This window comes from Sinohyriopsis cumingii, chromosome 13 (genome assembly GCF_028554795.1).
Source record: "Sinohyriopsis cumingii isolate HCF-2022 chromosome 13, ASM2855479v2, whole genome shotgun sequence".
In the NCBI taxonomy this organism is placed as follows: domain Eukaryota; kingdom Metazoa; phylum Mollusca; class Bivalvia; order Unionida; family Unionidae; genus Sinohyriopsis; species Sinohyriopsis cumingii.
The window spans coordinates 54,810,531-54,829,569 of record NC_142973.1 but is presented as its reverse complement, the minus strand read 5'-3'; the positions used below and the strand labels follow the sequence as shown (position 1 = coordinate 54,829,569).

General features: G+C 36.4%; 1 protein-coding gene across 1 annotated transcript; it reads right to left on the bottom strand.

The window, feature by feature from the left end:
* Positions 1–9,291: 9,291 nt before the first annotated feature.
* Positions 9,292–12,084, bottom strand: LOC149785593 (neuronal acetylcholine receptor subunit alpha-6-like). The gene has a single exon (XM_089931211.1). The coding sequence runs from the start codon at positions 11,390–11,392 to the stop codon at positions 10,145–10,147; it is 1,248 nt and encodes a 415-aa protein (XP_089787337.1). The 5' UTR covers positions 11,393–12,084; the 3' UTR covers positions 9,292–10,144.
* Between the last annotated feature and the right edge of the window lie 6,955 nt (positions 12,085–19,039).

The following is a 19,039-nucleotide window of genomic DNA, read 5'->3' as shown; positions in this document are numbered from 1 at the left end:
CAACGGCAGGGCAACTCCGGAAGACTTTTTAGAGTAATCAAAGACCTTTGCCTAAGTATTTTAGGAAGAGTAGCAGGTAGTTGCAGACTTTTTGCTTTGTCTAGTTTTCAGAGTCCTACCGAATGCAGTCCTGATAATCCCTAATGCAGCCAACAACGCTGGAATATTCGCAAGGAAAATAAATATTCCACCTGTATTTTGCATTTGTGTCACATCCTACATCGACTTCAACAATGTAGTATTCTTTTGCTTGATAGCATTGAGATTATTACTTCTGTTAGAGGTAGCCGAAAGGATATATTTCCGGTTGTCTTTGTCGGAAAACGTCTCAATCTGAGCCCGCAATAATTTTATTATTACGCTCTTTATTATCGCAGGCGAGTTCTCACTAGGACCATATTTATTACATTATATTTAATCATGCTGTCCACTTATAACATTTACGATTTTGAGAAGAGTCCTACTGGTTTTCGCAGGCGTGTCTATAGCTCTCTTATGATCATCTATATCCTCTAACAATAGCATCTTCTCGAAAAAAAAATACAGAATGTATCGGAAAGCAACGGCGTGGATCCCAATCGGAATTTCTTTAACGTTTATGTCGACCATGGACTGCTGATACAGGTCAATGAGCTCCAACGAGATCTAACGACTCAGGTACAACGTAGCAAAGTCTTATTAGGAAACAATCTGACTTGTATAAACTTTTCCATACCGATGCATGCACGATCACAGATGGTAACATACACATGCAGAATGATTAGTTGTTAAGTGAAGCAAATATTTTGGGAGGGTTCGTGATGACCATTTAAACACAACGAAACTTCAGACACGCCTAACCAGTCAAATGACTTTGAACTAGTGAGTACAGGCATTCAATGAACTCGTTAGCTGTGGAAGTGGACATATATGTATTCATGTGTATATTTGGTGAACCCGGCATACTTTTCACAGACCCATCTCAAACCTTAGATATAATTGTAAATTGCAGATGTGGACTAGATATATAAGTTTTGTACGGGGTCGGAACAGGACTGACGCATTATGTGTACCTTCGTCTGTTATCATCCACGATTCCACACTGTTATGGTGACAACCACTTCCTCTGCACTGAAAACGCGTATAATCTTTGTAGATATTATGTAGCTTGACTAGATACACCAGGTTATTTTCAAAGACGTTCCATGGTCTGCTAAGGTAGTTGTGAATTTGTTCGTGCATGTTAACATTAACGGGATTGATCCGCGTGAACTCACAAACAGTTATGGTGAGCATCACCACCGATACGAACAGGTTGTTTGCGTGTAAGATATATATTTGAGAGGACGAGCATAACGGGAACTCGCCACAGAAATATCACAGCGGATACCACGTTTTATCAATAAATGATAATCAATAGCAGTTCCAACTCGATCATGATTTTAGACAGCAATGCATTCCAGGCCATTTCTTGTGACGAGAAATAATGAGTGGGACAGCGCATGTACACGCGTATACCTGTATCAGGAAACGTCTCCAATGCATCTACTAGTAGCAACACGCTAGTGAGCAGGGAGAAATCGTGATAGTCACCGAGATCATTACAACAAAAATCGGAACAGACATTGCTCGAGTGCGCATAATCGTTGATATAAATTCCTTCGCGATACAATGATGAATAAAAGTTGTCAGTCGGTGGCAACTGAATTTCGTGAAACTTCTCTGCATCGCTCATATACTCATAAGAGTATATCCCGTTGCAGATGAGGAAATCGAACATTCCAACAGTGCCACGATATCGTTGAGTAAACGTGAAGTGGTCATTTCAATTCCCTGCAAGGTTGCTCGCGAATTTGTCCATGCAACAAAACTGCACCGGGTTAATGAACTGCACCTAAACTAGGGAAATGCCATGTATTTATTTTTTAATGCTGGTGGGAATAACACTGATTGGCGCATTCGATTTTGTTGCGAGTCCAAACCCGATCAAGTTACCATCGTATCCTCGCAGGTTATAAAACACACGTGAAATTTTGTTTTCCAGGGATCAGTTAGCATCAGTATGTTGTATACGCTTTATGTGACTTTTCTGTACGCGCTAGTGCTATGGCAGTGATTGCAAACTGTAACATCGGTCGGGCTGAGTATTTCTTCAGAGATTCAGCAATGAATGTGGAAAACTCAGAAATATCATTCCTTGTCGTAATCATGTCCGAGGGCGAGGAAAAATGTTGTCGGATAGATCTAAACAGAATGCTTGGCACAGTGCCACATGGTGGCTTAGTTACTCCATCACATTCTACGACACACCTGTTCAGCCAAATGCACCGCATTCGATTGAACCACTGTGGCTTGTATGTGTTAGAACTTGTGGCAATGTTCAAACATACATAGTCTGCATGAATTTCAAACTGTTCTTGCCAGCTCATCAAGGCAGCGGTTGGGTACAAAATACATGCCTGCAGCGTCGACATGGAAATTGACTTTGAACTTGTTGTGCTAGTCCGTCATTCGTCGTAAATCCTTTTCCCACACGTAATTATACCGCCCTGCTACGTCATCAGAGCCGTCCACGGTTTCCATGTTGCTCAAGAAAAGCATATCTCTCTGAGTCCGCCCCAGTAAATATTTGCTTCGTATATGTGGGGATGGTCGTTTTGCGTAAAGCATTGGTTTCCAAAATGAACGCATTAACGGCAATATCATGGTGGAGTTCTTTGAACTTGTTGAGTATGTTCTTAAAAACCTCTTTTTCACGTTTTGTTTTACAATCGATTTAGCCATACATTCGGCTTCAAAATGTTACACATGGAATAGATATAAACTAAATGAAAAACGGGAAAATGACGTAAAATAGAATGTCTGAACTTAACCAGAATACAACGCTATTACAGTGGAGCAAATAAACATATTGGCGAGGGAATCAGCAAATAATTTCTATGTCGACAAATATTAAATCAAAGCTTAATATATCTGCGTATGAAAAACAAATTACACATTGACTTGTTTACAAAAACAAGTTTTTAAAATTCACAAGTAACATTTTGCAAACTAAGCACAAGCTTTGCTCAAATAATAAACGAGATAAAATTTTACTATACTGAAACAAATTGTTCACATTACATTAAACATATTTTATTTTAAGACTTTAAAGCGAAAATGCTCTGAACATGTAAAGAGTAAATTGTGACATGCGATGTTGACTTAATCTGGACAATGATACATGCGATGTTGACATAATCTGGACAATACGGACGATGTCCTGGATATAACAGTGTAGCAGTATTATATATAGTTCTGCTGGCTGGTGTTACGTATGTCTTGCAATATAACAACGGATTAACTCATAGGTACATATCTTGATTAAAGAAAATCACCTGGACATCTGTAATGTGTGATGTAACCCAGCGAGTAATTTACAGAAATTGTTTTCAGATTATGTATCCACGTTTCAAGAGAGAATCAAAATGTGTATCTTAGGTGACTGAGATGTAAACAACACCAGCAAGATTTTAAGAAAAGCAAATAAAATGTAAGATTCGAAAGTGAGAACGACATATGTTGTTCGTGTCGTTGACGCTATATATTAGCAAGTGACATGATTATTAAAAGGGTGGTATCTTTCGATACAAAACAATTTGAGTTGAACTATGTAGAAAAGAATAGTATTCCAAAGATTGACAAACAATATGTGACAGTACAACAGGAATATGCACAACTGAAACAAGACAAAATGAGTAAATTTATATAAAGATGGCGTATTATGATGACGTAGTTGGTAAAGATAAACGATACTAGGACGCTTAATTGGCACTGGGAAATATAGAAACATCAGAAAAATATTTTATCTGGAAATAAATAAACAATCATTTAGATGCATACCAACGGCTGAAGATCTGCTATAGTTTATTTTTTAAATAGTTTTCTTCGGCATAGGTGCAGAGCGTGATTTATCCAAATACAACCCTTAAGGCAATGAGATCGTTCTACATTTTTGATTTTAATATCCCTCTCATTTCTTTGTTTACACCTTTGCTATCGAAAGGTCGTAGAGCGTGAACATCACAGTAATTAGTAACATTTTTATAATCTTCGGTTGCAGTTTCAGTATTTACAATATAATCGAAAACTTCATCTTCACAGAAGGCATAACATTTTTCAGTCAACATCTTCTCCTTGTTCTGCTTTTTTTTTAATATCTAAAAATAGTTAAAAGGCAGCAACATCACCATTTCTTCGACATCTGAAAATACAAACAGGAACTTATGGTGTCTATTGCAAGTGGAATATACAACAAGATAAACATTCAACTGAAAAAGATTTTGGAAACATGGATGGGTATGTAAAAAAGAGAAAATGCCAAAACAGTGCTTAATGCACATTTTCAGGACATGGCCTCTGAAAAGCGGAACGGCAAAGTCTGCATTTAGCACAACAGAGAGAAAACTGTCAATTAATTGCTTTGTTGTACATTAATGTTTTTACGTGTTTATGACGAGTGTAATTTTAGGAGTCTATCTAGCGTTGCAATAAAGTTGATGCTAATACAATGCTGTTTTATTCCATGAAAAAAGATTGCCATTTTAAATACTTCTACATGTTATATATAGTCTTGTGTTTCTTTCCATCAAGGTATCTTGAAATATTTTGTTCTGAATTACCAGTGTTATTTTTATGTGCGACCAGCGAAATTATTATCTTTGCTGCGGCAACTTTTCACATTAAAAAAGTAAGTCATTTGGACACTATCGACAAAATTATAAACAGATTAACATGATAAAAATATTCCGCTGAACGTTTAGATACTAATTATCATTGTAGACTGTATCCTTGTGATCTTCCGCCTGACTTCAGATTGATTAAAAAACAGTTGCCAAAGTTCCTGACGATGATAAACGGTGGTAGCCAAGATAAAGAACTAGAAAATAATCTGATTATAGTAGTAAATGTGTACCTTGAAATAAATTGCAAAGCTGCCCGAGATACGAACATGCAATTATTTATTTCACAATAAATTACTAAAGATATTAGTGTAAATGGTGTTCTGATATCGTGTCCAAGTCTTTGAAGATTAACATGTTCCCTGACATCACGTACATACCAGTCATTGTCATTTGATATATTGTACTCGTGTAAAATATGGAATAAAATGTTTTTGCATTTTTGAGTATGGCATAGCTGTTTCAGCTTCATGAAATCATTCAAAACAATCCATGTGTTCATATGGGTAAATATCTGTCCTTCAGTCTTAGGTGCCATGCCAAAAAAATATTTCGTTGCTTATATATTTGCCAGTACTTAAATTTTTACCTATCTGATCAGTATATATTTCATGACTGTAAGGTTGTCTTTAAAGCGGAGTGTCCTTCTGACTCGTGTTTCATTCATGGAAATATCAACTAATTAACTACTTGCTGAATGAAATATAATTCCTCAATGTTCCTTTGTAAAAGTGATACTCATTCAAATGAACATTTTTCACAGATGACTGTCATACCAAAAACAGTTATGTATGAACAATCGTATATAGTTTACTTGTGCTCTACGTGCTGTACCTTTATATTACCCTTTTATATGATCGTGGCAATAACTCTGTGTTTATCTATATTTTTTGTCAAATATGTAACGCATATTTGTTCTGTTAAAATATATTTTGTTTTCGTCTTCGTCTGTGAACACCATATGTTTTACGTTTATCTGTGTTATTTCCTCGTACAAACGATTGGCAGTCGTAACATAATCGAATTCTTGGATACAGGCAATTCATCTATAAACTAATTGCCAATTGTGGACTGATTTAACATAAGAACAGAACCCTGATGGAACATGTTGTGTGCAGTTTGATTGTCCAAGAAGTTACATCAATATATAATATATTTTATGAAGTATCATCGTAACATATTTGTGCGCATATTACATTTGGACCGAACGAACACTTTTTTTCTTTTCACGATGATACTTTTAAATCCCAATAAATGACAATTAATATTTTTAATTTGTGTTTTAATTTTTTTTCAGATATCTTACAAATGAATCTTCTTTCAGTCGTTTAAGAAGGTTAAGACTGAAAATCCATCAGAACATAAAAATAAAGGATTTAAGAACTAAATAAAAACTAACTAACCATAACTGTTCGGACAGCATTTTCAACTCTCACTTCTCGTCGGAAAGCACCGTAAACAAAAACACCAGTCAAGGAAAAGCGATCGGATGTCTACTGACGTATTGAAATGCAGTATGGATAATTATTTGCAAGAATTTTCTTCGATCCTCTGGCCCATGTGGTTGGCGACGGAGGAATTAACAATTTTATCGCGCATATAAAATCAAATTTAAAGTGTACGGCCACAGGATGTACAACAATATTTGCAAAAACAAGTGATGTGATCTAACTCTATGATTACGTGGTTCATTTCCAAACAGTGATACGAGTTAGCAGAGGCTTTTTACATCATGTTGAAACACAATTATCGACATCGTCTGTGATGGCATTTGACCACGATAATGATGTTTGTCAACCAACCATGACAAATTCAAAAAAGATATATTTATGCTTTCACATGTGAACATCTTGAAACCGTAGCCTGTGTGGTTGAATATTTTCCAAAGCAGCTAAACTAACGGTAAAGACAACATAGAGATATTTTTCACATCAACATACTCCCTGATGTAATAATGTGTTAACTCATCTGGAGAACGAATACAATCAATCTTGTCTTCCCATCACTGGTGTGCTCCAGAATAAATGACGCCTGAAAAAGAAGTGGCAGTATTTAGTCATGGTTAGTCGATTCTTTGGAACGTCTGCGACACTCTCCAGTGAAATAAGTAGTGTTACAGACAGGAGATTTGGTTGGTTTGGAAAGACAATACACACTGTGGACAAAAAGATATATACCGAAGTCGTCGACGAAATATTTTCGTGTGACACGGCACATGCGTGGACGTTTCCCTCCTGTCTATCTACTAGAACATAGGAATTGAGACGACAGAGTGTACGATAAGGAAACCATTCTCGACCAAAGAGCACATACATTGGAAAAAGTCACACCCAAGAAATTAAAGTCCGTGAGACGGGATATCCACACAGTTTTGATTTTTGTATTGCAGCTTCACAAGTCATTGACTATAAAAGTAAGTAGAAGTCGCACACATAACATCTAGCATCGCATCCTTTCTCCAAGTTCAAACCAAGGGAAGTAACTACTGTGGAATAATTTAAAAAAGTTGTCTACACAGCAGTTGTATTTGATACATTTTTCCAATCCCTCGTTAAAATATACCGACAATAGTAACAAAGTTAGTCACGCTAGCTCCAATCAGCCGATTAGGGCCGTGGGAAATACATTCTTATTTAACATCAGGTGAATGTACGAAGACGAGAAACGTCACACTATAAATAATCAATTGTAGCTGACAATACCTAGTGACAGTTCTTTGTATGTGTTTTCTAACATTTTCAATCATTTGGATGTGAGTTTGGTAGAAATCGTTCTTCCAGCTCAAGATTTGAATAGCAGAGAAAAGCAAAGACAATTTAAACGAGCAATTACAAAAACAGTTTGACAAAATGGATCCTGCTTACGTGAAATAAATTTATAAATAATGACAATATTAATTAATACTAGCGCAAGCCGATCTTCAGTTGAATATCTATGTTATAGATTATATATGATATAAGAAGTCCTCTTCTACTAACGACTAATATCTCGTCGACACCACTTCATTTATTTTCGACTGCTCAGGTGGACAAAGTGGTTAGAGAGTCCGCCTCGGATCAGGGACGTCACGAGTTGGAACCCTGGCTGAGTCATATCAAAGACTTATACAAATGGACTAGCAGCTGCCTCGCTTGGCGTTAAGCATTAATAGGTAATGTTAGTACGGGTCGGCCTGGTGTCTGGATAATGCGACTTGTTTGGGACATGATACTACAATTGTGCATGACATCACTATAAACTCCAACATTGCGGACATTGTTTGCTTTTTGGGGCTTTGTTGTTTTATTAGCCTTTTTTGTTTCATAATTATTTCTCATTTTCTTAACCTTCGGTTTTGTTGCTTTCAGCATGTACGCTTTCTTTCCTTTTGCCGAATTGGGGTTGAAGTTTGTGATATTGACTTTCCAAAACAGGTACGCTTTTTTAGGTTGTACTGTCTCTATTGTCTTTTTCCTCGACTCCTTTCACCAAGTATGCATTAGTTTCTTTTTATTGATGGTTTAGGTTTTGAGGAAGAAAACTAATGTGTGTGATGGTATTCACCCCTGATGCTTCTTCTCCAAATGTTATATTTATGGATTGCTTTGATGTACGTGGTCTAAAATGTATGGTGCCTTCGTTAATGTTTATATATTAATCAGATTGCGCTTGCTGCGTTTAATATACTTCCACGTGTTTTCGTTCTTTCATTGAAAACAATAGTTATTCATTTGAGATGGTGAGTGTCTGGTTTAAACGTAGCTTTAACAAAGTTTCAGTCATATCGCTACGATGTCTGCAGTGTGGCAGTTTATAGTGATGTCTAGCACTCGGGCATCATGCCGCAGACATGTAGCATCATGTCCCACCCAGTTACATTATCCTGACACCAGGCCGACCAGTCCTAACACTAACCTCTTAATGCTGAGCACGTAACGAGGCAAGTGTTAGCACCATTTTTTGTAAGTCATTTATATGACTTGGCCGGGATTCGAACCCGCGACCTTCCATATCCGAGGCGGACAATCTAACCACTAGCGGTCCCTTTGGTTGTAATACTAATTTTGGAATGTATTACAAGATGTGTTACGGTGTTGTTATACCCCTCAAAACAGTAATAACAAGTTCGGAAAGTAGTTAAAAGGCGTACTTGGGTATTAGCAATGCTTCTTTGAAACAGAATAGTTTCTTTTTTTGAAACTTCCTCGTACCCCTGAGACGGCATTATGCATTGTAGAAAATAGGACCAGGTTAGCTCCTTTGTGTTCTTGCTGGGGTTTTTAGGGATCATGATCAGTTTGTTTGGAATCTCTTTGTAAACCTACTCGAGGCAGTAATAATAAAAATGAGAAAATAATTCAAGGGTGGTCTGTGCTCTCATATACGGACTAATGTTGTTCAGTAGCAATGACTTGAAAGGTTTATCTTTTTGCAGTAATGGTCGCCGTATTTAACAGCGAAAAAGCAAATTTTGTAAACAAAAATAATAGATACTTTCAGATTATTAGAGATAACAGAAGCGTATCTATTTTGCCCAAATGCAACAACAATTGTATTCGATAGCTTACAAAAGACACGATCAGAAGAACTACAAAGCCCTGAGCTGGTTCAGTAACTTTATTTCCAAATGAATTTATCATAAAGATCATGATTAACAAGCAAGCTACAATATTTTATGAATATTTCTTTTTCATAGCTATGAGTATCAAGAACACGTAAAATAATTCCACTATACACCACATACATGTATCAGCCAGTAATAGAATGTCTCCTCGCTACAGTGACAGTTTAAGTGTAAATAATGTCGATATGTTGTATCCTCTTGAAGATGCATGGTCTTGTGTGGGCTTTATAGCCTCTGTGTGTGTGTGTGTGTGTGTGTGTGTGTGTGTGTGTGTGTGTGTGTGTGTGTGTGTGTGAGAGAGAGAGAGAGAGAGAGAGAGAGAGAGAGAGAGAGAATCAAGGTAATCAGTCAAAAGGAATTTATCATCTGTGCCAACAAAGTAAAATGGCAGTTATAATGTTAGCTATATTTCGATAGAAAATTGAATTAGACGGATGGAAATAGAAGCCGCAACTACTGAAACAATTGAAGACGGATTAACATATTATCAGTATATGCAGTTGGAATGAAAATATATGAATACTGCAATTGTTTGTTTTCTCTCAAATGAGGACATATTTGACATCTACAAAAAAAAAAGAATCGTCAAAATGGTAAATGTATCTATACATCACAAAGGTCCATAAACAGGACATTAGAAAAGTAAGTTTTGGATTTATCTTGCTGATTGTAATCATCGACATTTATTTCATGTCATCTGATGTAATCATACGAATCTTAGGTTTTAACCAGGGTATTCACAAAGAGAGAAAATGCATTTTCATCATTTTCTGTTACGTAAATTTCTGGCTTGCTTATACAATCACAAAAGGTACCTTTAGCCGTTTGATTACTTTATTTCCTAGTTGTTTGATATCATCACAATAAACGTTGTAGAGGATATAAATAACCATAGGAAAGATAAAATACACATCACTTTGTCCACCATTATACTGATTTCCTTCCAATTTACAAGCTCCTCATTTGAAGCCAACAGCGGGTTGGATGCTTTCTCCATTTTGCAGGTCATTTTCTCCTTCTCAATGCAAGAAACGTCATTTATAGCAGCTGGAATATATGGTTGAATAGCATCATGAGCCGGCGCCCTCATGCAGTTTAACTTCCGGGTGATAGCGACCAACAGTCGAGGGACAGGCTTGGATTCCGGTTTGTGGTACAAACGAAGGTTGAGCATCGTCACGATGCAAATAAATGTACTGAGGGATAGATTCACCAGCAGAAAGTAGCAAATCATGGACATGGGTTGTGATTTCTTTGGTAAATTGTCTCCAACAAGTGTTAGAAAAACGGCAATGGCCAGCAAAACTGTTATGGAGAATGAAATCCTCTCTCCAGATTCAGCAGGCAGAATGAAGACCAGAGTGTTCAGAAAACCCATGAAAATAATTGGAAGAATAACATTTACGAGAAAGAATGTGGGTCTCCTTTTCATTTTGATATTGAACTCAATTAATGATAAAATGTCAGTTTCAGCAGTAGCAACAGACGTTGATAGAACTTCCCACTCACCGTTTTCAGAGAAAAATGACTTCAAAACAACATCGCTGTTTGAAATTAGTGTTATTTCATTCGGTAGCGAACCCCAGGGAATCAGAACGACTTTGCAAGACTGGGTATCGAACGGATAAAATGTTACATCAACACTGCATGTTGTCTTAAAGACATCGCCTGGACTGTAAGAAGAAAAACCATTAGCGTAATATCTTACTGTCAACCAGTCTCCGCCAATAGGATCAATTTTGTCAAAGGAGTTACCGACTATCAACATAGGCACCCATATATTTGACACCGGAATTGTTGTAGTGTACAAGCCATTGTAGAGTATTGGATTCCACATCATGCGTGGGTCCACCCATGTGATATAGATTATAGCAACGACAGAGAACTTTTCAAGCACTTCATCGAATTCCTGTATGGCCACTAGATCCATTGAAATATTCAGACTGACTGGCTGTGATTGATAAATGACTGGCCGAACCAGCTTGTCGTATCCATTCAAAAGGTCTTCTATCAGTTTCGTTGAATCGTTCATCCTCTGGCCGTACACTGCCAAAGTAATACAGAAAGGCACTAGAACTCTGGTCCACATCTTAGTTTCAACTCAAACGGTATATGCAATTTTCTTTAATGCGTAATGAGAGAACAAATGTCATTGAATACATTTATTGCAACATTTTGCAAATAATTATATGTGCAACAATATCGTCTAGAAGTTACTGACTTTCCACTTGGAGTTACTTTTCCTCTAATAAATTAGAGTTTATATATTTGTCACACTTAAAACATAAAGCAAAAGAAGGAAGATTCAGTTCAATTCACAATCTTTGGCATATTAATTCTCAAAAGAGAAACTAGCGCATGATTACAATGCTCGACAGATATATAATTTTGTGTCGATAAAATGTAAAGCATAATCGATGTCAAAGTCTACTCAAAATCCCAGTGTCTTAGCAATTCATATAACTTCCACAAACGTTGTAGAGCAGTAAATAATGTTAATATTTATGGGATGGTCAGAGCAGTGTTTACTCGTCTTCACGAATCCGTGTTACAAACGTGCACACAATACTCTAACCCCTGCACGTAGAAGATATCGTCATCAATTTGAATGAGGTTACAAACAAAGCTGATAGCTGTCGGTGTTTAGTTTCATGCACAATTTGGTGTCGTACATTGTGATACAAGACTGCGTGGATAATCTAGCATGTTCACCGCTGCTGCCGATTTGTGGGATGAGTTTTGAAGAGATCATTTGTGACAAATAAAGCAATGCCATATATTGAATCGATTAAGTCAATGTTGTCGTATTTAACCAAACGCACATTGACAGTGTTTTCTATGGTTTCAGTTAAAGCCAAACAATTGGACTAGGCGTTACAAGGGACCTACAGATCCCATGCCATTCAACACGTTAACCACGTGGTATATTATAGTTGAAAAGAGACAACATATTTGACATGAAGAAGTGACCTACCTATGTAACTTGTCTCTGGAAAATTTATAATGTTAGAAAACATCTCTTTCAACTTGGTTGTCTCCACATTCTAATACATGTCCATGTATGACCCCATATATCCTTATATATAGCAATATAAATAATAATAATAATGATAATAATAATAATGACTTTTATTTTCTGAGGATACTTCATTTGGTTCAGAATCGAAGAATCTTACATTAGTAGAATACTGAAACTACAAGCGTGTATATACAAACAAAACTCGTATCTACTACAGTTTCTGACACTCTCACATGTCAGGATAAACTATACATATATATTCATAATACCCATTTAAATATATAAATAGAGAAAGAAACCCACATTTAGAGTGGTCTCATTTGGTATAAACACTTATATGTAACATATATCAACATACATACACTTATGAATTTTCTTAGCGACTAAACACATACGCCGATCAAAAAGGAGACATAATGGGAGGTACCAAGAGAGGTAGAACAATATGGAACAATAGAGCTGTCAAAAGGACACACACACACACACACACACACACACACATACACACACACACACTATATGCATGCCTTTTGGGAAATGATGAAATATTTAAGGTATCCAAATTAGGTATCGACATTTCTTGGAGCTATGGCAAAATGTACAAAGGAAAATTTTAATGATCTTTCTTAAGAAAGAGAGTGTTGATGTTTGTGTTATTATGTGACATTTCTGATGAGCATGTTAAATAATTAATTGTATAGATTAATGCTAAATTTTGAAATAGATTCCGAAATAGTTCATAGATTGTGCAAATGGATATTGGAAGCTGGAATTAGGAGATCGTGAATTGTAAACCCTTAAAATAGCCAGCAGTTAAACAAGAAATAAAAAAATAACACATGACACTTAGCTCGTAAAACTGTAACAGTTTCGCTAACTAAATCTCTATATGTGACAATCTTTCAGCTTTCCCCGTTTATCAGCCCATATATATATATATATATATATATATATATATATATATATATATATATATATATATATATATATATATGTGTGTGTGTGTGTGTGTGTGTGTGTGTGTGTGTTTGTGGGCATGTGTGCATGTGGGTAGGTCGATAGATAGATAGAAATATCATCTATCTTGAATCATGTTGAACCTAGGTAACAATTGATTAACACATCTAGACTGTACTTCGCTGTAATATGCAAGAAAATATCAAACGTGATTTTGAAGGTACTTTGATCTTTGTTCAAGCAAAGCGAGCTTGTGCTCAGTAATTATTAATTAATTAGTCTGAACCATCAATGCACGTTTATTTTAACACATAATTAAACTAAAGTTATTAAATATTTCCCAGAGATCGGTATTTGAATAAAAATTAATTCGATTGGTAACATGATCTTTAAGGACTTCGTGCTCTCCTATTTTATAAAATTCAATTAAGTTTCTCAAGAAGGTTCTGTCAAAACCATGGGTTATTAGGACTAATACAAATACACCTCCTGTGTGCATGGAATGAGAATAACGGATCACACACACACATTTAAAATAGTTTTATCAATGATTATACATACATAAATCATTACATAGAGAATTTTCGAGAGATTCGGATTCCATATCAGTCATGATATCCAACACTCTAAAATTACTAGACCAGTTATATTTTGAAAAACTGTTTCACCAATTAAACTTTTACGCCAATCGGACAAAAAAGACTATATAAGAGCGCAAAAAATATCATAATTGGAAACTTTTTACACATCATAAAAATGGAAAAAGGCTACGACGGACTGAATAAAATAGCTTTTAGATAGTCGATACAAATACATTTACTTATATATACTGAAAGCAACATCGTCGGTGTCTAGTCGCAAATGGGCCAGTTAGATCGAGATCTGCGGTGAACCTTTGTTGCTAATGCCTTGTCACTCCTTCTGTGACCCATCGACACTTCCAAAACAACATTAGAAGACCACTTCTAGTCTACACCATACGTGTATTGCTCCAGGAGCTCTTTGCGCGCGCTACCTTTTGGCAATACAATTCCTGCGTCATAATCCAAAAGAAACGAAGTCACTGAAGGCCGTTTGTATTGTTCAACGGCCTATTGCTGTTTTGCTCCTATTTGGCGGTTGACATCCTCAAGGCAAGTGCATAACTGAACTTTCTTTAAGCCAATACCTCTCTAAAGTTGTTTACAAACTCAAATAATCGCGGAAACATTCACTAGCTATTAAAGTGTTACAATGAGCAAGATGGTAAGTCTATTTCCAATATCCTTTCACTAGGATTTAATATTCCATATTATGGTGAACGTTCTCTAAAGTTTTATTTGTTTCTCATAGGTTCCATTCCGAAAAAGAAAGAACGAAAATTTCCTTTGCATAAATGAGACTATTGTATGTTGCTGTACATCGCCATGATGGAGCTAAAGGAATTTTCAATCTTGGTAACGCTGCAGTAATTTGTATTGGCTCTGGCACCGTCCCAATGATTTGTAAAACAAAAACATAAGAGAGAAAATACGCAGACGAGTTAATTTATTTTCCTCTTCATTATGGTACGTAGCCGGGTTATTTCGATTTACGAACACAGGCGCGTCGATGTCAAACGTAGTATTTGTACATCATTAAATTTTATTAATTTTTAATAAATAGTTGTTACACCTAATGCCTTTTCATGAGACGGCTTTGGTCGATTCACTTCACGCATCCCGGCCACATCAACAAATGTAATGAGCTGACCATTGCTGCATCTGCAATCATAGAATAAGTGTCTTTGATTCAGCCTTTGGTTGCCGAGACCCTAATCGGTGTAGTCGATCTCGAATCTATTAAACAGCTTGCAATCCCTGAGTTTTCATTTAAAAAGAACCACAGTGGCACCCTTATGCTTTCAATGACTCGCATATAAACTTGTTTCGAGATCGGTGCAGCGCTCAATTCCAGAGCTTCATATGAGCATGTGAACAATCCCCGGACAACATCAACTAAACAATGTCCAAAATATGTCACGTAGGCATTTTTGTTTTTGCGTTGACAACACGCACGAGTTTTCACGCGTCTGCGTATGATCGTCATTGTATTAAATGTCATGTCGATCTCTAACGTACACTTATATTGGCAGAGGTCTACAAGAGTAAAATAAAGGTATGTCAACCGGGGTTTGCTGCATGTAAGATACACGAGCGTGGGAGTATACGACAGCAGATAATCCGGGGGAGCATTCGGGGATAATCAGAACACTATGGAACTCTTCGACGCGATACTTGATGAAACGTAAAGGTTTTCTCTGTAACTATCACTGATGGCATAAGAAGTAATATTAATCTGAAGCGTCGAAGCGATCCTGTTAATATCTGGCGCAATATCTTATATGTACCCTCAAAGTCCTGCGGGTCAGATTTATTTGCTTTTAATTAACATCTTCAGGACATCCAGGAGCCTTTCTCCGGCCGTGTTATGCCAACCGCGTAAGGAGCATATTTAATCGAAATGGCAGAAGATAGCAGAATTTTTTACACGTGTGCATTTTTGTTTGAAGCCCACGTGTGGCCACATGGAAGCTTTGCTTGTCATGGGTTGGGAGCAGCAGTGCTGTGAGCATGCAGTCAAATCTATATACACAAGGAATTTCATTATTAGAGGACTGTATCTTTTTATTATATAATGCCATTAGAAAACACACGGTTTGATACATATTGTGTTACGAAAGAATTCACGTCACTAGCTACTGTGGGAATTATATTGTCAGATTAAATGTGTGCTTGTAGCGTCACAAACAAGACTAAAACACTATATAGCTTGAATGTGTCATATCTACTCGTCAAAGAGACCCACAAATGCTATACAAATAATCAAATACGTATCCGGAACGCCTTGAAAAATTAACCAGGCTCGAACAATGAGGAAACCATGGCGATGAATAAACAAATATCGTGAAATATCACTGGATGATGTTGAGCGAGGAAAGCTTATATTGCTCATGTTAACCGTTCCACCCAGCGAAGGCAGAATGACTAGTGACGACAGCGACGACACTGTAGCGACTAGTGAAGACAGCAAAGACTTCTAAAACGACCAGTGAAAATAACGAAGATCACCTAAATTAAAGATATACCGTAAGCATTAATATACAGATGGCATCCAACGACCTTGAGAAAAAGACGAAAGAAATATACAAGGAGGAATACGCGACACAGATGTCCATATTTTATAAGTTTACCAAAGATTTATTCAAGCATAAAAACGTACAAAGCATAAAGTGTATTGTTGCAACTCTTGGCCTTAAACTATATAATAGAAAGGAAGTCAAACCAACAATTTATGTAAAATAAACAAGGTCTTTTATTTCACTAAGTTGCAAAGTGAAAGTTTAAGAAACACTTATAGTCTTGTAAATTAAATCCTAGATAATCCTAAATATCCTACCGCAAGTTCAAACGGATAGCAAGTTCGAATGGATGCCGACAATCTTGTATGTCTTCATGTACAACAGCAATGTAATAATGACTTTGAATGAGTTCTGAATTCAACGAACACTTTATAATTTCAATTAATAATTTAAATAAATAATTTCTATCAAATTATATCTGAAGACAACTGTAAATTATAGCACTGACTCTTTTTATAAACAGGAGTTAATAATTTATTTATCAAACCTCGATTTATACATCTTTCAATTCGCCAGTGACACAATAAAATGTCATGGAAAGCTAATCATTCAAATTCTAATAACCATCTTTGTTTACAATTTTGCATTCATGATAAAAATCAGTTATTCAGACCCTCCACCCACGACCTTCAGTCACAGACAAAAGTAGCAATCATGATGTCAACTCTCGTCAAACTGTAGTGCGGGAATAATACAATTTAAAAACGAAGGACATAAGAAGGGTGATGATATTCCAACCATCAATAGTGTCAGAACAGAGCTGTTAATATATGTAAAATTTAAGTTGAAATCATGAGATCTACATTATTTAGTAACATCACTCTAAGAATACACTCCAAGCCTCCTTTCATGTTAAAGAGATAATGGGAAACCTGTTTGGCCTTGGTTGCCGTTGAGGGTGAAAATTGTATATTTGTCTGTGTTACGGAATTATGTATCATCTTTTGAATTAATAATATAATTTTTATTTAAGTCATTTGAGACTATGAATTTATATTTTAAATCTTCAAATTAGAAAGTATATGTATACCTCGTGGTAAGTGTTTCATCCAAAACGATGCCGATCGTTACGGCGAAATCATCAACTAAACAGGTCAAGAATGACACTCGCCAATAAATGTGGGTTGCGTAAACAAAGTGTGTGATTCAAATTGCAAACACCCTATAGAGACTTAACATGCATTAGATTAGTTCAGTAAGATTTGACGGTCAGAATATGACTGTTTGTGAATGTTGACGACCAAGTTAATGTGAAACAGAATAATAAGATTCAAATTATTCTAGAAATTATCGTGACTCGGAGATTGTTTATTTGCAAATGGACATTATATAATGTCCAATGCACACCATTTGTGTTATTCTTGTTCATTTGTGCTGCTGGTGTTCGTAAGAGTCATTGAAAAGAAAATAGTGACTTAAAAATGTTATGTTTATTAGATATTGCCGAGTGGATAATCACTAACACTGGACAACAAATTTTTACAAAAGTCATGTTACTGAAATAAAATTAGTCAATTCTTATCAATTTTTATGTGCTGAACATGAATATGACAGTCAAATTGCAAAATTGGCTCTAGTTTTTTTGTAATCTGCAAGAAATTAATGTTTACATAACGAAATGCATTCCAATAGTAAAAGGTCAACTGTAATAGCCTACCTATAAAAAATCAAGTCATTGACTACATCTTAGATTTCTTCGCCTGTCTCTTGTACAGCTGTTCGGGAGCATCTCTGAGGAGTGTCCAGCAGTAGTCAGCCAGCATTGTAGTGGACCATTTTCCCTGGTATCTTTGTTCCATTGTTGCGATATCTTGATGAAAACGTTCGCCGTGTTCATCACTAACAATACCACAGTTGCTAGGAAAGAAATCCAAATGGGAATGAAGGAAGTGAATCTTTAGAGACATATTGCAGCCAAGTTTCTTATACTTCATCAACATGTCTTCTACTAGTTCCTTATAGTTTTCTGCCCTAACATTTCCGAGGAAGTTTGTAGAAACTAGGCGAAAAGCATTCCATGCTTGTTTCGCGTCACCTTCCAGCAAGTTGTTGAACCGGTCATCTTTGAAAAGCTCTCGAATCTGAGGACCCACAAAAACTCCCTCTTTAATCTTTGCTTTGCTGAGTCGAGGGAATTTTTCATGCAGGTATCGGAATGCTGGCAAAGTTCGGTCAATGGCTTTCACGAAGTTCTTCATCAAACCTAGTTTGATGTGAAGGGGTGGTAGCAAGATTTTCTGAGCCTCAACCAGAGCTGGGTGTTGGATATTCTTCTCTCCAATGGCTACATTCTGCCTGTGAGTCCATTCCTTCCTCATGTAGTGCATTTCCCTTGCTCGGCTATCCCACTCACATAAGAAACACATGTATTTTGTATATCCTTGCTGCAGTCCCATTAAAAGGGCAACTACCTTCAGATCACCACAGAGGTGCCAGCTGTAATTGTTATACTCAATGGAATTCAGTAGCTGCCTTAAGTTATCGTATGTCTCTTTCATGTGGACAGCATACGCTACTGGAATAGATGGAAGAATGTTTCCATTGTGCAAAAGCACAGCCTTGAGACTCAGTTTCGAAGAGTCCACAAATAGTCTCCATTC

Excerpts from the sequence above, each read along its gene's own strand:
- LOC149785593 (XM_089931211.1), bottom strand. The coding sequence starts at position 11,392 with ATGTGGACCAGAGTTCTAGTGCCTTTCTGTATTACTTTGGCAGTGTAC.